Source organism: Grampus griseus (assembly GCF_964374135.1).
Source record: "Grampus griseus genome assembly, chromosome: 15".
Classification (NCBI taxonomy): Eukaryota; Metazoa; Chordata; class Mammalia; order Artiodactyla; family Delphinidae; genus Grampus; species Grampus griseus.
The window spans coordinates 34613548-34634514 of NC_139009.1; the positions used below are offsets into that span (position 1 = coordinate 34613548).

The window sequence follows — 20967 nt, forward strand, 5'->3', positions numbered from 1 at the left end:
CTTTGTTGAATTACACTGATTTGTGGGTCTCACATTAACCATTGCTTGTCTTGCCATATAAGATGGGAGACCAACAAAAGTGAACAAAAGCACATTTTTTGAAAAATAAAAAAGAGGCTGTTATGTTAGACAACGAACATGCTAATTATTAATCAAAGGCAATATACCACAGCATGTAATGTGGTAGCCTATGGGCCTCTGCTGGACCCCCCTTCTCCGAGAATCACAGAGGATGTAGCAGTGGGTGGGAGGCCCTTGCAGTAACACAGATTTTGAACAGAGTGTTACAGAGAGGACTCCTTGTGTATTCGAGAGAAATTGAGAAATTCTTTTTGCTCCATCTTTCACATGGTAAATGTTCTAAGTTTCAGAAAAAACTAACGATGGCAAGGATGAATAAAAGAAAAAAAAACGTATCCACTCTCCTTTGCCTTGCTTATTCAATCTTCTCTACTACCTACCCAAAAAGGCAATTTGCATGTCGTTTTCTTATTCACCTGCTCTGGGCCCCTCTGCAGCTGCTCAAGTCTAACATTAATCTCTCATCTCTGAGCTGCAATGGTACCTGATAGTTTGTACCACATGATTTAGTCAATTACTGTCTTTCATTGTTAGGATATCTAACACAGGGCTGGGCACATAGCAGGTATTCATAAAAACAAGCTGATTGGTGGACAGATAAAAAGCCATATTACATGCCCCCCAGCCACACAGCAGTTTTAGAAAAATTGTCAAGAAAATATTTTTCTTTCTTTACCACAACCCAAAGTTCAAAAAAGATAAATACTCCTGGGCTTCCCTGGTGGCTCAGTGGTTGAGAGTCCGCCTGCTGATGCAGGGGACACGGGTTTGTGCCCCGGTCCAGGAAGATCCCACATGCCGCGGAGCGGCTGGGCCCGTGAGCCATGGCCGCTGAGCCTGTGCATCCGGAGCCTGTGCTCCGCAATGGGAGAGGCCGCAACAGTGAGAGGCCCGTGTACCGCAAAAAAAAAAAAAAAAAAAGAGATAAATACTCCAATAAGTTTAGAAAACTCATGCCAGTGACTTTTAAAACTCCCACAACGAGGGGCTTCCCTGGTGGCACAGTGGTTGAGAGTCCGCCTGCCGATGCAGGGGACACGGGCTCGTGCCCCGGTCCGGGAGGATCCCACATGCCATGGAGCTGCTGGACCTGTGAGCCATGGCCGCTGAGCCTGTGTGTCCAGAGCCTGCGCTCCACAACGGGAGAGGCCACAACAGTGAGAGGCCCACATACCGCAAAAAAAAAAAAAAAAAACCAAAAAACTCCCACAACTAGAAACAGCATTTCTCCAATGTATTCCTAACCCCTGATAACTCCATGCTCACGTGGGGCTTTAACATACCTCTTGGCCAGCCAGATTTTGGCTTTAGTACAAACAGCGACGTCAGCCAGCTCCTGCTGAAAGTATGTATTCATTCTGTATTTGGAGTCTGAGAAGGCTTGTAACAAATGAAAAACCTAAACCAAAAAAAGAGAAAAAGCAATATCCTGCTGTGAAAATATATTTTTCCTAAATGTCCAGTTCCTCCCTTTTAGGTTTCCTTAAAACATTCCCCTCAAAGAAAACAGACACCTGCAAAATGTGGCTCTGGTCTCTTTGCAGAAAAATCATGTTGGTCTTGGAGGACACAGCAGGTGGCGAAAAACCAACGTCTTTCATCTGTACCTGTGCTCTGGGTTCCTCGCACAAGTCCAAAAAATTAAGATTACTCTGTGACCAGTCATTAGATGCCAAGAGCTTATTAGTTACAAACAACCTATAAATTGATTTTAGCAAAGAAATGCAAACATCTTTCTCTATCTTAGCAGTCTCATATGGAAAAAAAAAAGTACTTTTTAAAGTCAAAATCTTACTACACAGGAAAAATCAAATGTCTGTGAGTCTAATCTGGTTTGGGGTTTATCACAACATGCTTGGCTAAAGAAGCAGGCCGCAATGATGCTTGCCTTCGCAAACAGTGGACAGTGATGTCTGTAAACTATTTAGGTTTTTTAGATCTTCCCTGAGATGTCAGGAGCCGAGGGAGCACTGCAGACACACCCCACTTTCTTATTCTTGCATGACATTATATATCAGAATTAAGCAGAGAAAGACAAATCCTGTTGTATCTCTCCAGCAGCCTATATTTAGAATGAAGGCCACAATTCCAGCAAGCACGTGCCATAGGCCGTGTGTGTGTGTGTGTGTGTGTGTGTGTGTGTGTGTGCGTGCGCGCGCATTGGCACGTGCACGTAAGTGTATCTTGGGTTCACTCAGTGATGACATCAACAAGGCCTTTGTGAGAAGTACAAACCTGCAGCAGAGAACAAAAGTGGACAAGGGAGTAAATGGGATCCACTGACCTTAGCCAGTGTCAAGGGAAAAGACATGTCAGAGAAATCCTTCAGTGCCCTTATCAAGGGGAGGAGGAGGGTGGAGCAAAGCAAGCACAGATAAACACATCAAGAACTTGGAAAGTCTATTTTAATCATCAGTTTGTTTTCTTTCCCTATTGTATCCTTTACCAGAGCGGCACATGATTCTACCTAAGTAACAAGATTCAACTTTTTCTTCTCTCTTTCCTGTCGGTGAGGGACTTGAGAGTTAAATACAGAAGGAAGCAATGAGGAAAACCAAGAGGCCAAGATAAGAGATCCAGAGTCATCAGACTCTAAATGGGTATGAGCTGGCAGGTTTTCCCGGGTCAGAGATCTGCTATATGCTGAGCACCTGTGGTTTAGAGAGTCAAAGGAAATTTTGATTACTTATTTTATGTAACTGCTATTAAAATTTTTTTTCTTCCTAAATGGAAGTAATTGTACAGGAGAAGGCACACAAGTCCCCATGTGGAGACTGCAAATGCTTTCTCTAATAATTGATCTGTTATTTCAGAAGCAACCGATCAACCATCACTACTTCACCGCACTCCCCATAGGGACTCACACCGCCCGTCGTGAAGTCTGGAGCAATGAGTCTGGCCGGGGCTTCTGTTCTTATGCGATGACTGCCAGAGTGAAAAGACTACCTCCCTCTGCCCGAATCCCCAGCATCCTGAAAGAGCTGGCAAAGCCACTGGGCCTAGCTTTACTTCTCTCCACAGCTGCACAAAACCAACCACCAGGGCTTTTCATGGTGTCACAGGATTATAATTAATCAGCAGACACCAGCAAAATACATGACTTTGGAATTTACTTGTAAAGAAAGCCGTGAGATTTTCAAACGCCTCTCATTTAGAAGCAATCACTTCAAAAATAACTCCTGATGGATGTTTAAACTTAGTCCTATATTTGCTCACCTTACTTGGCAAAAACAAGGCTGTTTTTGAAACGCTTGGTAGCTCTGGTTTATGAAAATCGGCCTACAAGTCCATCAATTCTGTCACCTTGGGCACAAACCAGACAACAATTGTGATCCTGGTTATTCACCAGGAACGGAGAGCGATCTATTTACATGGAACAAATGGAGGGGGAGGTACGCTTAGAAGAACCTCGGTGGAAATAAGCACGTAGGAGAGACAGAGTAATACGAGTGAAAGACAGGGTCAGAGAAGACAAGCAAAACAGGGGGCAGGGGAGGAGAAGGAGCAGAGAAGCCAGAGGGAGGGGAGAGGAGAAAAAAGGCTTATGAGCAAATGTATGAAACAGGTTCCTATGTTTTTTGTTTTTTTTATAAATTTATTTTATTTATTTTATTTTTGGCTGAATTGGGTCTTCGTTGCTGCGAGTGGGCTTTCTCTAGTTGTGGCGAGCGGGGGCCACCCTTCGCCGCAGTGCACAGGCTTCTTACTGCGGTGGCTTCTCTTGTTGTAGAGCATGGGCTCTAGGCACGCGGGCTCAGTAGTTGTGGCTCGTGGGCTCTAGAGCGCAGGCTCAGTAGTTGTGGCACACGGGCCCAGTTGCTCCGCGGCATGTGGGATCCTCCCGAACCAGGGCTCAAACCTGTGTCCCCTGCGTTGGCAGGCGGATTCTTAACCACTGCGCCACCAGGGAAGCCCCAGGTTACTATGTTTGAGATAACTTTTTCCTTCAAGATAATTAATGAAAATATTTGAAAATATGATTACCCTCATATGGCATTAAGAGTGCTGGGTTTGGGACTTCCCTGGCAGTCCAGTGGATGAGACTCTGTGCTTCCACTGCAGGGGGCACAGGTTCAATCCCTGGTTGGGGAACTAAGATCCCACAAGCCCCATGGGGTGGCCAAAAAAAAAAAAAAAAGAGTGCTGGGTTTAATTCTCTCAAGAAAAATGAGGCCATCCTTTGCATTCAGTCCAAAAGTGAGGCCAGGCCCCTGGAACTCTGGTCCAAGGTCAGATCCGGGAGCTCCAGGCAGCTCCCAGGAAGGATCATTTGTCCATCAGCTCTGAAAGGACAGCAGGGGTGAGGCAGCTCATCCTCCTCCCGTCCTTTCCTAAAGTTCTGGTCCAGAAGAACTTCTGGGCAAAGAGTGTGGTCAAGCCCAGGCCTGGGATAACTTGGAAACAGCCTATAATACAGGACTGTATCAAACCAAACACAGAGAAACTGCAGCTGCCAGACCGGAGGATGATGACTGAGAACAGGAGAACTCTGAGAAGTTTAGTGTCACTTTAGGTGTCTCAAATTTGCAATAGGATTCCAACATTCAGTCCACAAATATTTATTAAACAACTATTATTACCAGGCACTGTCCTAGGGGCTGCAGCAGAGAACACATAGAATCCCTGCTTTCCTGCAGCTTACATTCTAGTTGCAAATAAACAGAAAACCAATCATTTCCCAGATGCTGCCTGGTTGGGATTTATAACCTGCACGATAGCATCGCCATCACTTTGCTCTTATGCGTGGCCTCACCCTTCACCACATCCAGTGCAGAGCAGGAATTCAACAAGCATTTGCTGAACTGATGTCGATATTGGATGCCCCTTCCTGTATTAACTCTGCCTTTAAGACACGTGCCCATGGGTCTGGTGAGTTGCTGTTGGTGCCAACCCCATGTTAGGAGCGGAAACACAGAGCTGAATAATACGCACTCCTCACTTCAGTGGATTCCTAACCCTAGTAGATTCCTAATCCAGTGGGGAAGGCAGGGAGGCTGGACCAGTAGTAAGAATGTAGCCCTGTGGGCGGGGCAAGGAGCACAGCCTTCGGAGCCAGGAGGACTTGGGTGGAAACCCAGTTCCTAGCTGTGGGGCTTTGGGCCACTTGTTCACCTCGGTTTCCTCGCAGTAAAGAGTATAATAATGTCTACCTATCTGACAGGACAGTAGAGAGATTTTAAAGAATATATATGTAGAGTACTTGGCACACGCTCGGCACCTGATCCAAATGCTAGTTCTCTTTCTGTCTCCTCCCTCCCTTCCAGCCCCCATTCCAAAAATAAACAGAGATGGCTTTGCAGGAATATCATATTTGCAAATATGAGATTCACATTTGGCCTTGAAAAGAATCTTGCCAGAATTGGGGAAAGAATATGCAAGCAGAGGAAAGTGAATTATTAAAAACTGTTAAAGAGTATTAAAACATTGGTATTGCCAACAACAAAAAAATGAACCTTAAGGTAAACTATGGACTTTAGTTAATAATAATGTGTCAATATGGGTTCATTAATTGTAACAAACATACCACTCTAATGCATGCTATTAATAAGCCAACTGGGGAGAGGGGCTGGGGAAGAGAGGAATAACATGGAAACTCTTTGTACTCACTTTTTCTATAAATCCAAAATTGTTCTAAAAAAACCCGTTAAGTAAAAAAAAATATTGGGACTGCTCAGGGGACAGCAAATAGTTGCGTGTAACAATATCACAGCCAGGGTGTGCGTAGGGTAGCAGGAGACACAGCTGGAGATGGGTCAAGTCAGACAAAGAAGGATCTCAAAGGCAGCATCGAGGGATGTGCATTCTGTTCTGGAGACAGCAAAGACCTCCTCAGACAGAGCTCTTACGTGATCAGATCTGTAATGCGGAAAGAAAAGGCCAGGGGCAGTGAGGCGGCTGGACCAGAAGGGGCAGGGTGAGTGAGACTACTGCCAGTCTAGACAAAAGGTGACGTTTGAAACTGGAGCCTGGAAACCAAGAAGAGCTCGTGGACCAAAAGTGGCTGCAGATGTTTCATTCGGCCTACACAGTATTTTGAAATCATCATTTATGAATTGGGAGGTTTCGCATCAGAATCATCCTGATGTCTAAACTCTTTTGAAAAATGAGAAGATCTGACAATTTGATTTTGTGACACCCCCCCTCACTCCTCCCCAATCTAAACGATGGCAGCAGTGGAATGCAGAGGAAAGGGTACATTTGAGAGATGTTTTGGAGGCTGAAGAAGCAGGACTTGGCAGCTGCTCTAGACCTGGAGTTGAGGGTCAGGAAAGAGACCTTCCCTCAGGCAGCTGGGGATCGAGGGCCATGCTTCAAGACAGGGATCACGAGAATATGCGGCAGGATTGGGAATGAGGGAGGGGGATTTAATGAGTTTGGTCAGGAATATCCATGTGAGGCTTGTTAGCGTAATTTATCTTCCAAATCAGGAATTCTTTTGAGAGTGAAAAAGAGCTCTATTAATAATCACACTGGGACAGACCAAGACTGTTGGTGACCTCCAGCTATAGCAGGCCCCTTGGAGAAAGGTTAGAGTGGACTTAGGGGTGTCTCCAGCAAAAAAAAAAAAAAAAAAAAGACAACAGGAGAAAGCTTTATTGACTTAAAACAGCTGTGACCCGGTCAGAAAGAGACAAAAAGCACACAGAAAACAACCAAGTGCAAAGCAACATCATCACCCATGACTATCACAGGAGGCCTGGGACTGCCCAGAGATGAGCTGGTCACACCTGCCCCGAGGAGGGGGTGGTCAGGAAGCAGCTAGAGCGGAGTAAGACTTCTTGCCCCTGAGATGCAAAAGCCTTAATGAAACTCCGGGAGGATCTAAGAAAAGTCTGGAGAACAGTTAGCCTCTGCCCACCCCCATCCCCACTCTAAACACAGAGAGACTGAGGGGAGCCCCAAGCATCTGTGTAAAGCATGGGGTCCATGCTGGCAGCTTTGAATCTTAAAAGTGACTCCACAGAGCAAATGTAATGCTCTTTGAATAAATGCCACAGGCCCAAAAAGAGTCATGAGGCAGATCCCTGAAAAAACTTGTGCTGCACCAGTAAAATATGTCTGGTTTATGCTGCTGGACTAAAATAGTGACTTGTGTTAGACAAGATCAAGATGATATATGGCTGTTTGGGAATGCAAAGCTGAGATGGGTTTTCCTCTTCACTAAGCATGGCTTCCAGGCAATTTTCCCCTTTATAAAATCAACAGCAGCTGAGCTCCAAAAACCAGCAGGATCCAGCAATAACAGGACCAGGTTAGACAGGCCATGCGAAAGGACAGCCCCAATAAGAAAAGGGATGCTCATTTCAGAGGTCAGATATAAATGAGGTGAAGGTATCATAATCAGGAATAATCCCGAACTCCAAAGATCAACAAATTTATCCCCTTTTGCAGCTGTACTTCCTTAAAAACAAAGTCTGGTCTTCCAGTGCAGCATGCAGACTGGGGGCGAACACTTCTGCCCCTATCACATTCAGCCGAGTATAAAATTTCTGTATCTGCTCTTCTGCCTCCTGGCCTTCTCCCCGGGCTGCTCCAACCCCCAAAGCTAAGTCAGAGCCACATTTTTCCAAGCCCAGTGTTTACACAGGATTTTATTTCGGCTGGTAAAACATCTGTATTTTTTCAGGGACTTAAATAAATGATCTATGCCGGGAATGTACAGTATAGGGTGATGTCAGGCCCCCTTTTCTTCTCAACTCACTGGGCAGAACAGGCAAACATTGTTTCAGCCTGTGGCTGGGAATGCGAATATTTATCCTGTCGACTTAATTCATACAAACAGAACTAAAGGCAGGGAGGCAGGCAGAAGTATTTTATGGCTTTAAGTCAGACTGAAAGGAGGTGGGGTGAGAAGGGAGATGGCTGAAGGAGGAATCTAAACTTTCTAATTCACAGAAACATGCCTAATCGTTATGACTGCCAGGAAACGGATATATCAAAAATTATTTAAAAGGCAGATTGTGTTTCTATGTATGTGTGTTGGGGTGAGGGTGAAGCTGGGAAAGTAAGAGAGAGAAGAGCTCTCTAACTTATATGCCACTTCTAATCATTACAACGTGGCTGAGGATTTGACTTCCTGCTTTAGGCGCACTCATCTTATCCTCAACTAGACCACGGGCTTCTGGGTCCCGTGGCGCAGAGCACAGTGCTTGCCGGGCGCATGTGCCTGCCTGTGTCAGCTGTACAGAGAGCTCCACACACTCCTCTTTGTTACCAGCCTTGGAGGGTCACAGGGTGGACTGGAGGCGTGACCCTTGGATACTGGTCATCACTACAAGAATGGGCTTAGTGGGCATGTGCCACCCACGGCTACTTACCCATCTAACCTTAGGCCGGAGGGCAGGTCAGGAAGCATTTCAAGTGGTTACTCTCCCCAAACCTCAACCCGTTTATCAGATGAGGACAGATCCTTAGAAAGGTCTGGGAGAATTCCCAAAAGGTGACACTTAGCTGCCTTGTGTTGCTGCTGCCAGGAAAAAGATGCTAATTACAAAGTGTCATTACTTCCTGGCTGACTCTGGCTTGGGAAACAGGCCATGAATATCTTTAAAGACTAAAATGTACAAAAACACAAAGTCTGCAGGGGTCTGGAAATTCACTTTGTGTCTCAAACACATCCCCTCCTTTCTAGTAACACTCCCACTGTTCTAGTTCAGGAACCAAAAGACCTTACACTTAGATGATGAAAACAACTGAAAGGACAGGTCTCTGCCTCCAAAACTTATTTTACACATGGCTGCAGGCAACTCTTCTTAAAGCCAAGCCCTGATCGTATCACTCCCAAATTCAAAATCCTTCAATGATCTCCAGTGTCCTAAAATAATCTGCTGGCCACGGAAGGCTCAACCTACCTTTCTAGTGTTACCTCCTACTTCTTCCACTTCATGGACCTATTATGTGGCCACGAGGGATGATTTCCCATTCCTGACAATGCTTTTCTGTCCAGGATGTTCCTTCCATTTCTCCCCACACCTCTTCCAGCTCTGCCTATTGAAATTCCATTCATACTGTAAGGCCCAGCTTAAATACCACCTCCTCCATAAAGCCTTCCTCAGCTTTCATCAACCACCTCCTATCCCCACCCTAAGATTTTCCTCCTCAGGGCCCAACAGCTCATTTCATTTCTTTTTTTTAACTTTTTAAATCCTGTCGTCATGGTTATCGATCCACAATTTCCCTTTCCTGGAGCATAGCTCATTGAAGGAAAGGGCTATGTCTGTTCTTCATAGCTCCTGGACTCCAGGGATATACAGCTTGTCTGGCAGAAAGAGAGACTCAATAAACAGAGCACGTATTGATGTGGAATTCCACCCTGCCCCCTTGCCAGGGTGGCAGGAGCAGAACCTGTATTTGCAGCTGCAGCTGGGGTGCTAAGAGCCATCTCTCTAAACTCTCCCCACACAATGGGATTGGGGGGAAATACACAGTATTAATAAGAGAGTGAGTATACATTTGTCTTGGATCATTTCTGGCCTTGTGCTCCAAATCTGACAGTGCAGTGAGCAGTTCCATCACCCAGAAGAAGTGTCAAGGGTCCCGAGTTGTTGGGTAAGGGTGAGGTTTAGAGGTAGTCAGTCTTAACCCAACATACAAACAAAGGCTTGCTTATAAAGAATTAACAATTTCCAAAACAGTGATATAATATCTGTTCTAGGGCTTCCCTGGTGGCGCAGTGGTTGAGAATCTGCCTGCCAATGCAGGGGACACGGGTTCGAGCCCTGGTCTGGGAGGATCCCACATGCCGCGGAGCGGCTGGACCCATGAGCCATAACTGCTGAGCCTGTGCATCTGGAGCCCGTGCTCCGCAACAGGAGAGGTCGCGACAGTGGGAGGCCCGCGCACCGCGATGAAGAGTGGCCCCCACTCACCGCAACTAGAGAAAGCCCTCGCACAGAAACGAAGACCCAACATAGCCAAAAATAAATAAATAAATAAATTTATAAATGTATTAAAGTTTAAAAAAAAAATCTGTTCTAACTAAAGAGTTTCTAGCTTTAGAATACCGACACATTTCTGAAGAGCTATGTATAACATTTTTCAAATTATGAATTATTCATTTGTAAAATTAATCCCAGTTTAAATTTTTTAGGAGAAGCCTGATTATGCTTGATAATTTATCTTTTCTAATATCTGGATCCTCAAACTACTGAGTTTCCTTAAAGACAATACTGAGATCAATAAGGAACTCTCTGATGTAGCAAAACTCATTAATGAAAAATAAAACTGGTAATTTGTTCAGTCAAGACAGTTAACGCAATACCGAAAGAGGAGAGTTAGCAGTGGTATAAATGAAACAAAATTAGTCATGAATCAATAATTGTCGAAGCTGAGTGATGGGTATATGGGATTTATTATATTATTCTGTCTACATTTGTGTATATTTAAAATTTTATAACAGAAGTTTAATAAAAAGATTTAGAGAGGGAGAGAAGTCAAAGAGAAAAGAAAACAGCTATAGGACATAGAGATGAAATCAATATAAAAAGAGCTTATGATCTAGTGCATGAAATAAGATATATACATAAGTAACTAAAATTAAAGGTAGAAAACAGTAAGCGCTGTAGGAGGGATAGAGAATAGAAGGTCCAGAAATAACTCCCTGGAAGTTCAGAAGATGATAAAAGTGACATTTAAGCAGTAGTGAAAAGATTGATTTATTCAATAAATGGTATTAAGACAACCAACTAGTTCTTTGGATCTGTACCCAAATCCTTGCACTGAAATAAATTCAAGATGGAGAAAATAATCAAATGCTAAGAAAAAAGAAACTATAAAAATGGTAGAACAGGAAAATGTTTTACAGTCTTTAGGTAAAAACAGGCTAAGAATGAACACAAAGCCATGAATGTAAAAAAATAAAAAGTAAAGAAAGATGTATTTATAACATAAACTGAACATAAAAACTGAAATCTTTTATACAGCAAAAACTACTAGGAATATTCCAAAGTACAGGTAAACCAGGGGTAAAATATTTGCCAATGCCCCTAAGGAACAAAGCTCTTGCAAATTACTAACAAAAATGAAAGTAACTGAATGAAATACGCCAGGGAGTTACAAACTTCCTCATTCATAGCACCCTTAGCACCTCAATAATCTTTTCATGGTGCCCCTAGGCCAAAAGAAATACCTAACAGTTCCATTTATTAAGTAGTTAGGTCCAAACAACCTAATAAGTATTTATGCCCTAACAACTTTTTGAAAAAATAATACACGTAAGTTGAAAGAAAAAATATCTTTATTTCATTCTTGAATAACCACAATTACTTACTAATGGGATGTGTATGCCTGTTGGATACTTTATAACTTCCCAAGCCTTGGAATTGCTGGACTCTACCACCCTCATTCCTATTCCGCATGGCTTTTCTCATGGTACTGGCTCTTTTTTTTTTAAGCTTCTGTGCTTTTCATTCATTCATTCATTCATTTTAATTTTTTTAAACATCTTTATTGGAGCATAATTGCTTTACAATGGTGTGTTAGTTTCTGCTATATAACAACGTGAATCAGCTATACATATACATATATCCCCATATCTTCTCCCTCTTGTGTCTCCCTCCCACCCTCCCTATCCCACTCCTCTACGTGGTCACAAAGCACCGAGCTGATCTCCCTGTGCTATGAGACTGCTTCCCACTAGCTATCGATTTTACATTTGGTAGTGTATACATTTATTTATTTATGGCTGCGTTGGTCTTCTTTGCTGCACGCAGGCTTTCTCTAGTTGCGCAGAGCAGGGGCTACTCTTCGTTGCAGTGCGCCGGCTTCTCATTGCGGTGGCCTCGCTTGTTGCGGAGCATGGGCTCTAGGTTCACGGGCTTCAGTAGTTGTGGCTCGCGGGCTCTAAAGCGCAGGCTCAGCAACTGTGACACACAGGCTTACCTGCTACGTGGCATGTGGGATCTTCCCAGACCAGGGATCGAATCTGTGTCCCCTGCACTGGCAGGTGGACTCTTAACCACTGCGCTACCAGGGAAGTCCCTCTCATGGTACTAGCTCTTTATTCCAGCAACTATCAAATACTCAACTTTGCAAAGACATACAGAATCATCAAAATGAATGCAGTGTGAGCTAATGTTGATAACTGTAAATGGCTTTAAGCTAGTAGTTCACATAATATCTCACAGATGGCAAGTGTCATTGTCCTTCTCCCCCAAATTTAAAATATCCCACAGCGCTTTGGCTCACACTTTGGGAACTGCAAATGTTTAGCAAAGAATATAAACAAGCAATTCACAGATGAAATACAAATAGCCAATAAACATATGAAGACATGTTTAATTTCATTAATGTTTAAGGAAGGGCAATTCAAACAATGAATTTTTAAAGGAAAAATATTAATTCACAGAGAATTTTTTTTAAGGGCAGGACGCCTTAATATGTGGGTAAAGAAACAGACATTCTCATTCATCACTGGTGGGAGGAGAAATTGTTACAACCTTTCTGGGGGGTAACCAGCAGGGCCATGTTGTTGCACATACAATGTATTCTATACAAATGGTCTCCCTTGTTGTTAGACAAAGCAGCAATTTGGAAGCGTAGCAGTTGCTATCAAAATGGAAAACATGTACTTTCTTCAATCTTGCAATACCCACTTCTAGGAATTGATCTCACAGAAGCATTTACAGGTATGGGCAAAGAAGCAGGTGCCCAAGGATAATCTCAAGCAACACTTATGATAACAGGAAAATTTAGAAACAATCAATACAGGACCAGTTGAAAAAATTACAGGACATTCTTACTAAGTATCCCATCACATCTAGCCAAGCTGTACACTCATTAAACATAACGTTGTAAGGACTTCCCTGGTGACGCAGTGGTTAAGAATCCGCCTGCCAATACAGGGGACACGGGTTCGATCCCTGGTCTGGGAAGACCCCACATGCCGTGGAGCAACTAAGCCCGTGCGCCACAACTACTGAGCCTGCGCTCTAGAGCCCGTGAGCCACAACTACTGAAGCCTGTTTCAGCAGTAAATACTACAGTACTACACAGTCTGTGGGTTGGTTGAATCCAAGGATGCAGAGGAATCTTGGCTACAGAGGGCTGACTACAATTATACATTGATTAACCCCCGAGTTGTTAAGTGTCAACTGCATAGACTCATAACGAGTTGCAAAAATAGAGTTGTTGTACCTTTCACTCAGCTCCCCCAACTGTGACATCTTATATAACTGTAGTACTATATCCAGAGCAGAAAACAGACAGTCACGTTACTGTTAATTAGATTATATACCTTATTCAGTTGTCGCCATATTTTATGTGTATTCACTGGTGTGTGTGTTGGGGTAGAGGGGGCCGTTTTAGCCCATGCATGGATTTGTGTAACCACCACCGCAATCGAGATATAAACTTTCTTATTACCGCAAAGGAAGACAGCATTATTTTTGGAATCAGAAACAGTAAAAACAAAATAATATCCTTTTTATCATGTATTCCCTAACTTTAAACTCACTATGAAAATTCACATACTAATTATTAGGACAGGTGGCTATGTGGCATTTTTCACCAAGAGACAGAAATCAAGGAAAAGGAACTTTTCAACACATCACAGAGAAGATGTTGACTTTTCCAAGGCTCCTTTGGTCTCCTCCTTTGACTGTTCAGATCTGTGCCCAACGTGGGTGGAAGAGCTGATTGGAGGAGAGACCCACTGAGGGTGGAGAAGGCTGGCCACCAGGGAGGTAGGGAAGGGCGAGCTGGAGAGAGAGCTGCAGGAATTATTTCCAGGGTTGTCTTCAGCAAACAAAGCCGAAGGAAATGCAGAGTTATTGTAATAACTTGCATTTCCCAGACGTTAGAGCAGCTGTAAAATGTGCCTTACAAAGAGTCTGACCCACAGAAAAGTGTCTGGCTTTCAGCATCTAGCCTTCAGGCTGGTAATGCACGTGACTCCCTGCTGCCCAGTGAGGGGGTTGGGGCAAAAGGCCCCGCAAACGTAGGACCGGGCCGGAGCCAGCCTCGGGAGTCTTCTGGCTTCCAGCACACTATGCTAACAGAGACTCCTCTTTCTGAAAAATGGATATGGAAAAAAAGTTTTTTTGACTCTTTGGGTTGCAGCTAATTTCAAAGGTCATCAAAGTAAACAAAAGGAAAAAACAGTGAATCTTTATAAGTCAAAAAGTGACAACTGTTTATAAAGCAACTGTTTATATTTTCACATGGAGGAAGGAAAAAAATGATTCCTCTAAGTCCCCAGGAATGGAGATTTGGGTGCTTCCCCCTTCCCCCAGTTTGTTTGTTCATTTACCATTCAACACCTCCAGCAGCGAAGTCCAGGAACATCTGTTATATCCATTTTATGTGGAATTATAAAAGTCTACTGGATGGCTGGGATTTGTGAAATAAACCAGGCAGTGTCTTAAGCAAAAGCCTCTGTAGCACTTCTTGCTAACTGTGCCTTCCACCACCCTGCTGAGAAGGTGCAATGCCCAGAGTCACATAGACCGGCTGCAGTAAGGTCTCTCCCATTCTCGAGCCTGGTTTCCTCTGAGCACCTTTGTTCAGAGAAGGGTGATTCCAGGAGGTCTAACTGAAGCCAAGGGACCGTGAAACCAATCTTTATGAACCTCCTCTGCTGACCCCTGAGAGAGACCAAAAAACCCTTTTTGCTTATGAGTTTTCTTGGCTGAGCTGACAATGATTGCTGCACAATCATCATGGATGAGCATCTAACTGGATTTTATATGTTATTAGACATATTCCAAAATAATGAGACTAGATGGTACTACAATCTAAAAGGTGTACATTGTTTTACATGGGATGCTGTTCGCATTAATCAAGGTGTGATCCCTTGTTATAAAGATTTCATATTATTTCTACTTAATCCATTAAGGCTCAGCTCATCAACTCCCTCTGTGAAGCTCTTCCTGACAATTTTAGGTTGCGGCCATCTTTCCATCCTCTCATCCTACAGTATTTATTATTTGAACCACTCATCTGGCACCTAAGATATGTTGCCTTGATTGCTATTTATCTTTTTATGTAAACCATGTCTTTTTATCTCCTACAGAGCCTTACCGGAATGCAAAAGTTTGTTGATTTGATTTTAAATTTAAGGCAATTACCAAGTGGGCTGAGATAAACAGTACTTCCAAGGCAATAGTTAACTCAGTAGTGAAAGTAAACACCAAGACTGCTTGCGAATGGGTTGGCTTACAAAGTAAGATGACCAATGAATGCAAGTCCTTGAGACTGGTACATGTTTACGGCCTGGGCCATCAGCCTGCTATTCCGAGCCCACTAACATGTCATGTTATCTACATGAATTCATCATCCCCCAAGCTCATCTTGAGGAAACTCATAATCTACCCTCTAAACCTACTTCAGCTCAAACACTGGCGCCTCTATGAAACCACTCTCCCTGGAACTGTTACGTTTCTTTGTTGAATAAGTGGCTGAATGCAACAGTGACTCTCTGGGTAACCACCCATAATCCATTTTGGCCTGTCCCCTTTCACTATACTGCTGGAAGGCTATGAGGAGCAGGTTTAGGAAAGTTCTAAGAAAAGTTGTTACAAAATTTTCCCCATAAACAAGCCCTCCCAGTCAAATATTGGGACTGACTGCAGCAGGACAACAGGATACTCCTCTCACTACCCAATAAATTTATACTGGAAACTTCAGTCTTTGGACCAGTGGTTCTAAAACCAGGGTGATTTTACCTCCAGGAGACATTTGGCAATGTCTAAAAACATTTTTGGTTGTAACAAGTGAAAGGAAGAGCTACACAGCATCCAGTAGGTAGAGGCCAGAGATGCTGCTAAACATCCTACCATGCACAGGACAACCCCTCTCGACAAAGAATTATCCAGCCTAGAATGTCAAGAGCGCTGAGTTGGAGAAACCCTGGCCTACTGTAACAGCATGGGCTCTGCAGTCAAGACCTAGCTGGGGACCTTGGGAAAATTATTTAACCTCTCTGAGCCTTAATTAATTTCCTCATCGATCAAATGGAGCTAATAATATAACTCATCTCATGAGGGTATTGTGAACTCTAAAAGATAATAGATGTGAAAATAACTTCGTAATTACTCTTAAAAAAATTAGTCATCCTTATTAATGGATGCATGCCTATATGTGACTTTAATTTTGCTATGCATTTGAAGCATATCTCAGTATTGGTGTAGAAAGGAGACTAAATACATAACTCTAGGAAAGTGAATCCCTGTGATTAAAGACTACTCTCCCATCCTCAGGGATTCTGTTTTATTTCCGTAACATAGATACCCCTCTTCATTCATCTGGGGTATCTATGTTCTCCTGATTCTGCACTATTCAGTTGCTTTCTTTACCCCTCTGTGGTACCTGCTTATGCTCTTTTCTTGGCAGTTGTTTTTGCTTGGCCACTGGACTTCTGCCTTCTGCAGTACTGTTCCTTAGCAATGCTTTTCTTAGTGGTCCCTCATAATTTTCCCAGAAACTGTGCTTTCTGACTAATCATCTTATTACAGCTCGTAACAATGACCAACTGTATGGCAAGGAAAAATTAATGATTATCCCTCAGGTGCTTTGAGGAGTATAAGCACAGTACTTGTTATCAAGTTTGCCCTTCTTTGTCAGCATCTGTGATTTACATCTAAGGGTAAGTTGTGCCATTCAGTGTTGTCAAAAGAATAATTTGGTGACCTTTGAAGATATTAGCTCTATTAGTTATGACCCTCAAGAGTTTCATCCTTGATACTCTTTCTAACAGACCATGCTCCATAAACTTGCATATCCAGAGGTACAACTTTCCAGCTCCATTTTCCTGCCTCAGAGAGGCAAATGCTTTAAAAATAAGCTAAGTAAGCACATTCTTATTTTCCTAAGTATTTCCTAAATGACCCAAACCAGGTAACAGTTTAACAAATACTTTAGCTTCCACTCAGGTCATTTCCTGGGTGAATCTGACAATTTTGCTTTCGTTTTATATTTAAAGGAAGCAAAGCATCTTTTCATGCGTATATTAGTCTCAAAAAATGGATAATATCTGCATATTTTATATAGCGAAGGCTTACAGTCTTATGTTGTAGTCTTGTATGAAATGTGTGTTAACGTGTGCATGTATTTAAAATTCCATAGATTCTTGATTTTTAAAAACAGGTAATATTGTAGTTAGTTCCAATCTTCTTGAAATCAGTGGTGAACTTCACCATTGATTGAATAGAATGAATCATGTCGCCATAACTGGTAGAATCTTAGCTATAACGAAAAAGGAGTTTACTCAGAAACCTTTGAAGTGGTGGATGAGGAAGAGGGTCTCACCAAGTCCAGAGAGATGCCTTCGACTTTGGAGATTAGTGATCATTTTACCATTGGAAAAACAAATGGAAAGGCAGCTCATCTTAGCATTGTGAGGAAGTGAGTAAGATACTCACCAACAGGGGAATCTTGGTTCGTAAGCTTGTGGACTAGGGGCATTTACTCTTACGGAAATAACACACAATCCCTGAGGATAGGAGAGTAGTTTTTTTTTTTTTTTTTAATTTATTTGATTTATTTTTACTTTTGGCTGCGTTGGGTCTTCGTTGCTGCACATGGACTTTCTCTAGTTGCAGTGAGCGGGGGCTACTCTTCGTTGCGGTGCACGGGCTCCTCATTCTGGTGGCTTCTCTTGTTGTGGAGCATGGGCTCTAGGCATGCGGGCTTCAGTAGTTGCAGTACTGGGGCTCAGTAATTGTGACTCACGAGCTCTAGAGTGCAGGCTCAGTAGTTGTGGCGCACAGGCTTAGTTGCTCTGTGGCATGTGGGATCTTCCCGGACTAGGGCTTGAACCCGTGTTCCCTGCATTGGCAGGCGGATTCTTAACCACTGTGGCACCAGGGAAGCCCAGGAGAGTAGTCTTTAATCAAGGGGATTCACTTTCCTAGTATTATTTAAATAGGCTTTTTATGTAATGTGATAGACTGAAAGGCCCAGTAGAGCTACTAAAACTGACTTCTCCTAACACAAATGTATTAGTTTAAAGCAAGGTTTTTCAACCTCAGCACTACTGACATTTGGGGCCAGATAGTTCTTTGTTGTGGATCCTGTCCTGTGCATTACAGGACGTTTATCAGCTTTCCTGGCCTCTACCCACTGGATGCTGATGGCACACCACCAGTTACAACAACCAAAAATATCTTCAGACACTGCCAAGTGACCCCTCTGGGGAAAACTGTCCTCCAGTTGAGAACAACTGCACTAGGCATCCAAACCTATACACTGATACCATGTATTATACCTACTTTGGGGAAGTTGATACGTAGTATTGTCTATGTCCTAAAGAAGATCCTGACTCATTCATTCATTCAGCAAATATTATATTGTTGATATGTCTCTTCTAGGCAGAGTGAACAGCACATAGCAAGGCCCTGGTGCAGGACAAGGCCTGGGTATCAGTGGGAGGTTCCAGGGGTAAGAGTCGAATGAAAGGAGGAAAGCAGTATGAGATGAGGTTGGAGAGGCAGGCTGGTCAGATCATTCTGGTGCTTATAAGAAGTTTGGATTTATTTTAAGACTGAGAATGACTAAACAGCTTTAAGCAGGAAATTAAGTCAATCTCATCTGTGTCTCAAAAAGGTCCTTCTGCCTGATACAGAGAATAGAATGAAGGGGGCAAGAATACAAGTGGAGAGGTGACTGTAGTTGTCCAAGCAAAAGATGAGGGTGGCTTGGACAAGGATAGTGGTGTAGAGATTGAGAGTAGAGAAGTAGATATACTGATGGATTGGAAACCAAGCTAAAGAAAATTTGATCCCCAGGTTTCTTGAGAAACTGGGTGAATGATAGTGCCATTTACTGAGAATGTGAAGCTCAGTGGAGGGCCATGTTTGTGGCTCAGCCAGGTTGTGGAATAAAGAGTTTATATTTGCTCAGATGGGAAGGCATCATCTCCTGATCCAATGCAGGGTGAGAAGGAAAGATAATCTCTACTTCCTAGGAGCTTATGATTTATTTCAAGAGACAGCATACAAGTACAATACAGTCACATCCTCTGTGGGAGTAGGGTCTAAAGCCAAGACTAGGGTGAACGCTGTATACAGAGAAAATGACCTTGAATCACATTCAGCACAGCGACAGACACTAAAGAGACAGTACATTTCCATCTCACAGCTCACTGTTCACTCCGGCGCACATGTTCACTGACAGAAAAGGCAATACTATTCAACAGGCAATTTGTAAATAGTTTTTCTCTATCTTTTATTCCTTAACTTCGCACAGATTTAGCAAGTTAATGTAATTACACAGCAAGTCTATGTAATTCTACTAATATAAAATAAAATCAATTTTCACTTAAAAAGTGAAATACCAACAAATGAGATTTATTATCTAGCAAACTATATACAAATACATAGAGATTCAGTTAATGAAAGATCTAACTAAAGTGGGATAAAGGAAAGGTTCACTTTCTGAAGAATGTGGAGTTTTAATTAGGAAAAAGTCACAAGTAAAAAGACCAGGGTGGATTTGGAATTGCATACATACAATTGGTAGTTACTCCCCATGACCAACTGGGTCTTCTTATTTCTCAGATCTCTATAAACAATGAAAAACTAGGAGGTTTAACTGTTTCAATAGGAGTGGGGTGTGATAGTATGTAGAGAGTGGAGGTATCCACAACATAGTGGAGGACTACAAATGAGAAAACGTAAGTTTATGCACAATACTTCTTCATACTGGAGGAGAATGAGGCCAAGAAACAAACCATTAAGGTTCCCACTAAAGTTACTGTGTAGCTAAAACAAGAAATTAAGATTCCCTACATTTCTATGAAAAAAAAATGTACTGCATTTCCTCAAAAAATTAAAAATAGAAATAACATAAGATGCAGCAATTCCACTTCTGAGTATATATTTAAAAGAACTGAAAGGAGGGTCACAAAGAGATATTTAGTACACCCATTTCATAGCAACATTATTCACAATAGCCAAAAGGTAGAAGCAACCCAGTGTCCAATGACAGATGAATGGATAAACAAATGTGGCAGACACATACAATGGAATATTACTTAGCCATTAAAAACGGACATTCTGGGCTTCCCTGGTGGCGCAGTGGTTGAGAGTCCGCCTGCCGATGCAGGGGACACGGGTTCGTGACCCGGTCTGGGAGGATCCCACACGCCACGGAGCGGCTGGGCCCGTGAGTCATGGCCGCTGAGCCTGCGTCCGGAGCCTGTGCTCCGCAACGGGAGGGGCCACAACAGTGAGAGGCCCGCATACCGCAAAACAAAACAAACACACAAACAAAAAACCCGGACATTCTAACACATAGGTGAACCTTGGGGAGATTATGCAAAGAGAAATAAGCCAGTCACAAAAAGACAAATATTGTATGACTTCACTTACATGAGGTATCAAGAGTAGTCAAAACCAGAAAGCAGAATGGTAGTCTCCAGGGGTTGGGAGGGAAGGGAAAAATAGGGAGTCGTTTAATGGGTATAAAGTTTCATTCTTGCAAAATGAAAGAGTTCTGAAGGTTGGTCAACAACATGTGAATATACTTAACACTATTGAACTGCACACTTAAAAATGGTTAAGATGGGGCTTCCCTGGTGGCTGCAGTGGTTGAGAATCCACCTGCCAATGCAGGGGACACGGGTGCATGCCCCGGTCTGGGAAGATCCCACATGCTGCAGAGCGGCTGGGCCCGTGGGCCATGGCCGCTTAGCCTGTACGTCCGGAGCCTGTGCTCCACGACAGGAGAGGCCACAGTGAGAGGCCCGCGTACCGGTTAAGATGGAACTTTTACATGCACTTTATAATAATTAAAAGTTTAGGGGCTTCCCTGGTGGCGCAGTGGTTGAGAGTCCGCCTGCCGATGCAGGGGACGCGGGTTCGTGCCCTGGTCCGGGGAGATCCCACATGCCGTGGAGCGGCTGGGCCCGTGAGCCATGGCCGCTGAGCCTGTGCGTCCAGAGCCTGTGCT

General features: G+C 43.2%; 1 protein-coding gene across 3 annotated transcripts in view; it reads right to left on the minus strand.

Moving 5' to 3' along the window:
* The window catches only part of THADA (THADA armadillo repeat containing), a 314312-nt gene that overhangs the window by 97968 nt on the left and 195377 nt on the right, over nt 1-20967 (minus strand). For all 3 annotated transcript variants that reach the window (XM_082672019.1, XM_082672020.1, XM_082672018.1), the window contains one exon: nt 1365-1480. In XM_082672019.1, coding sequence (XP_082528145.1) covers nt 1365-1480 — 116 coding nt within the window. The remainder of the gene's footprint in view (nt 1-1364; nt 1481-20967) is intronic.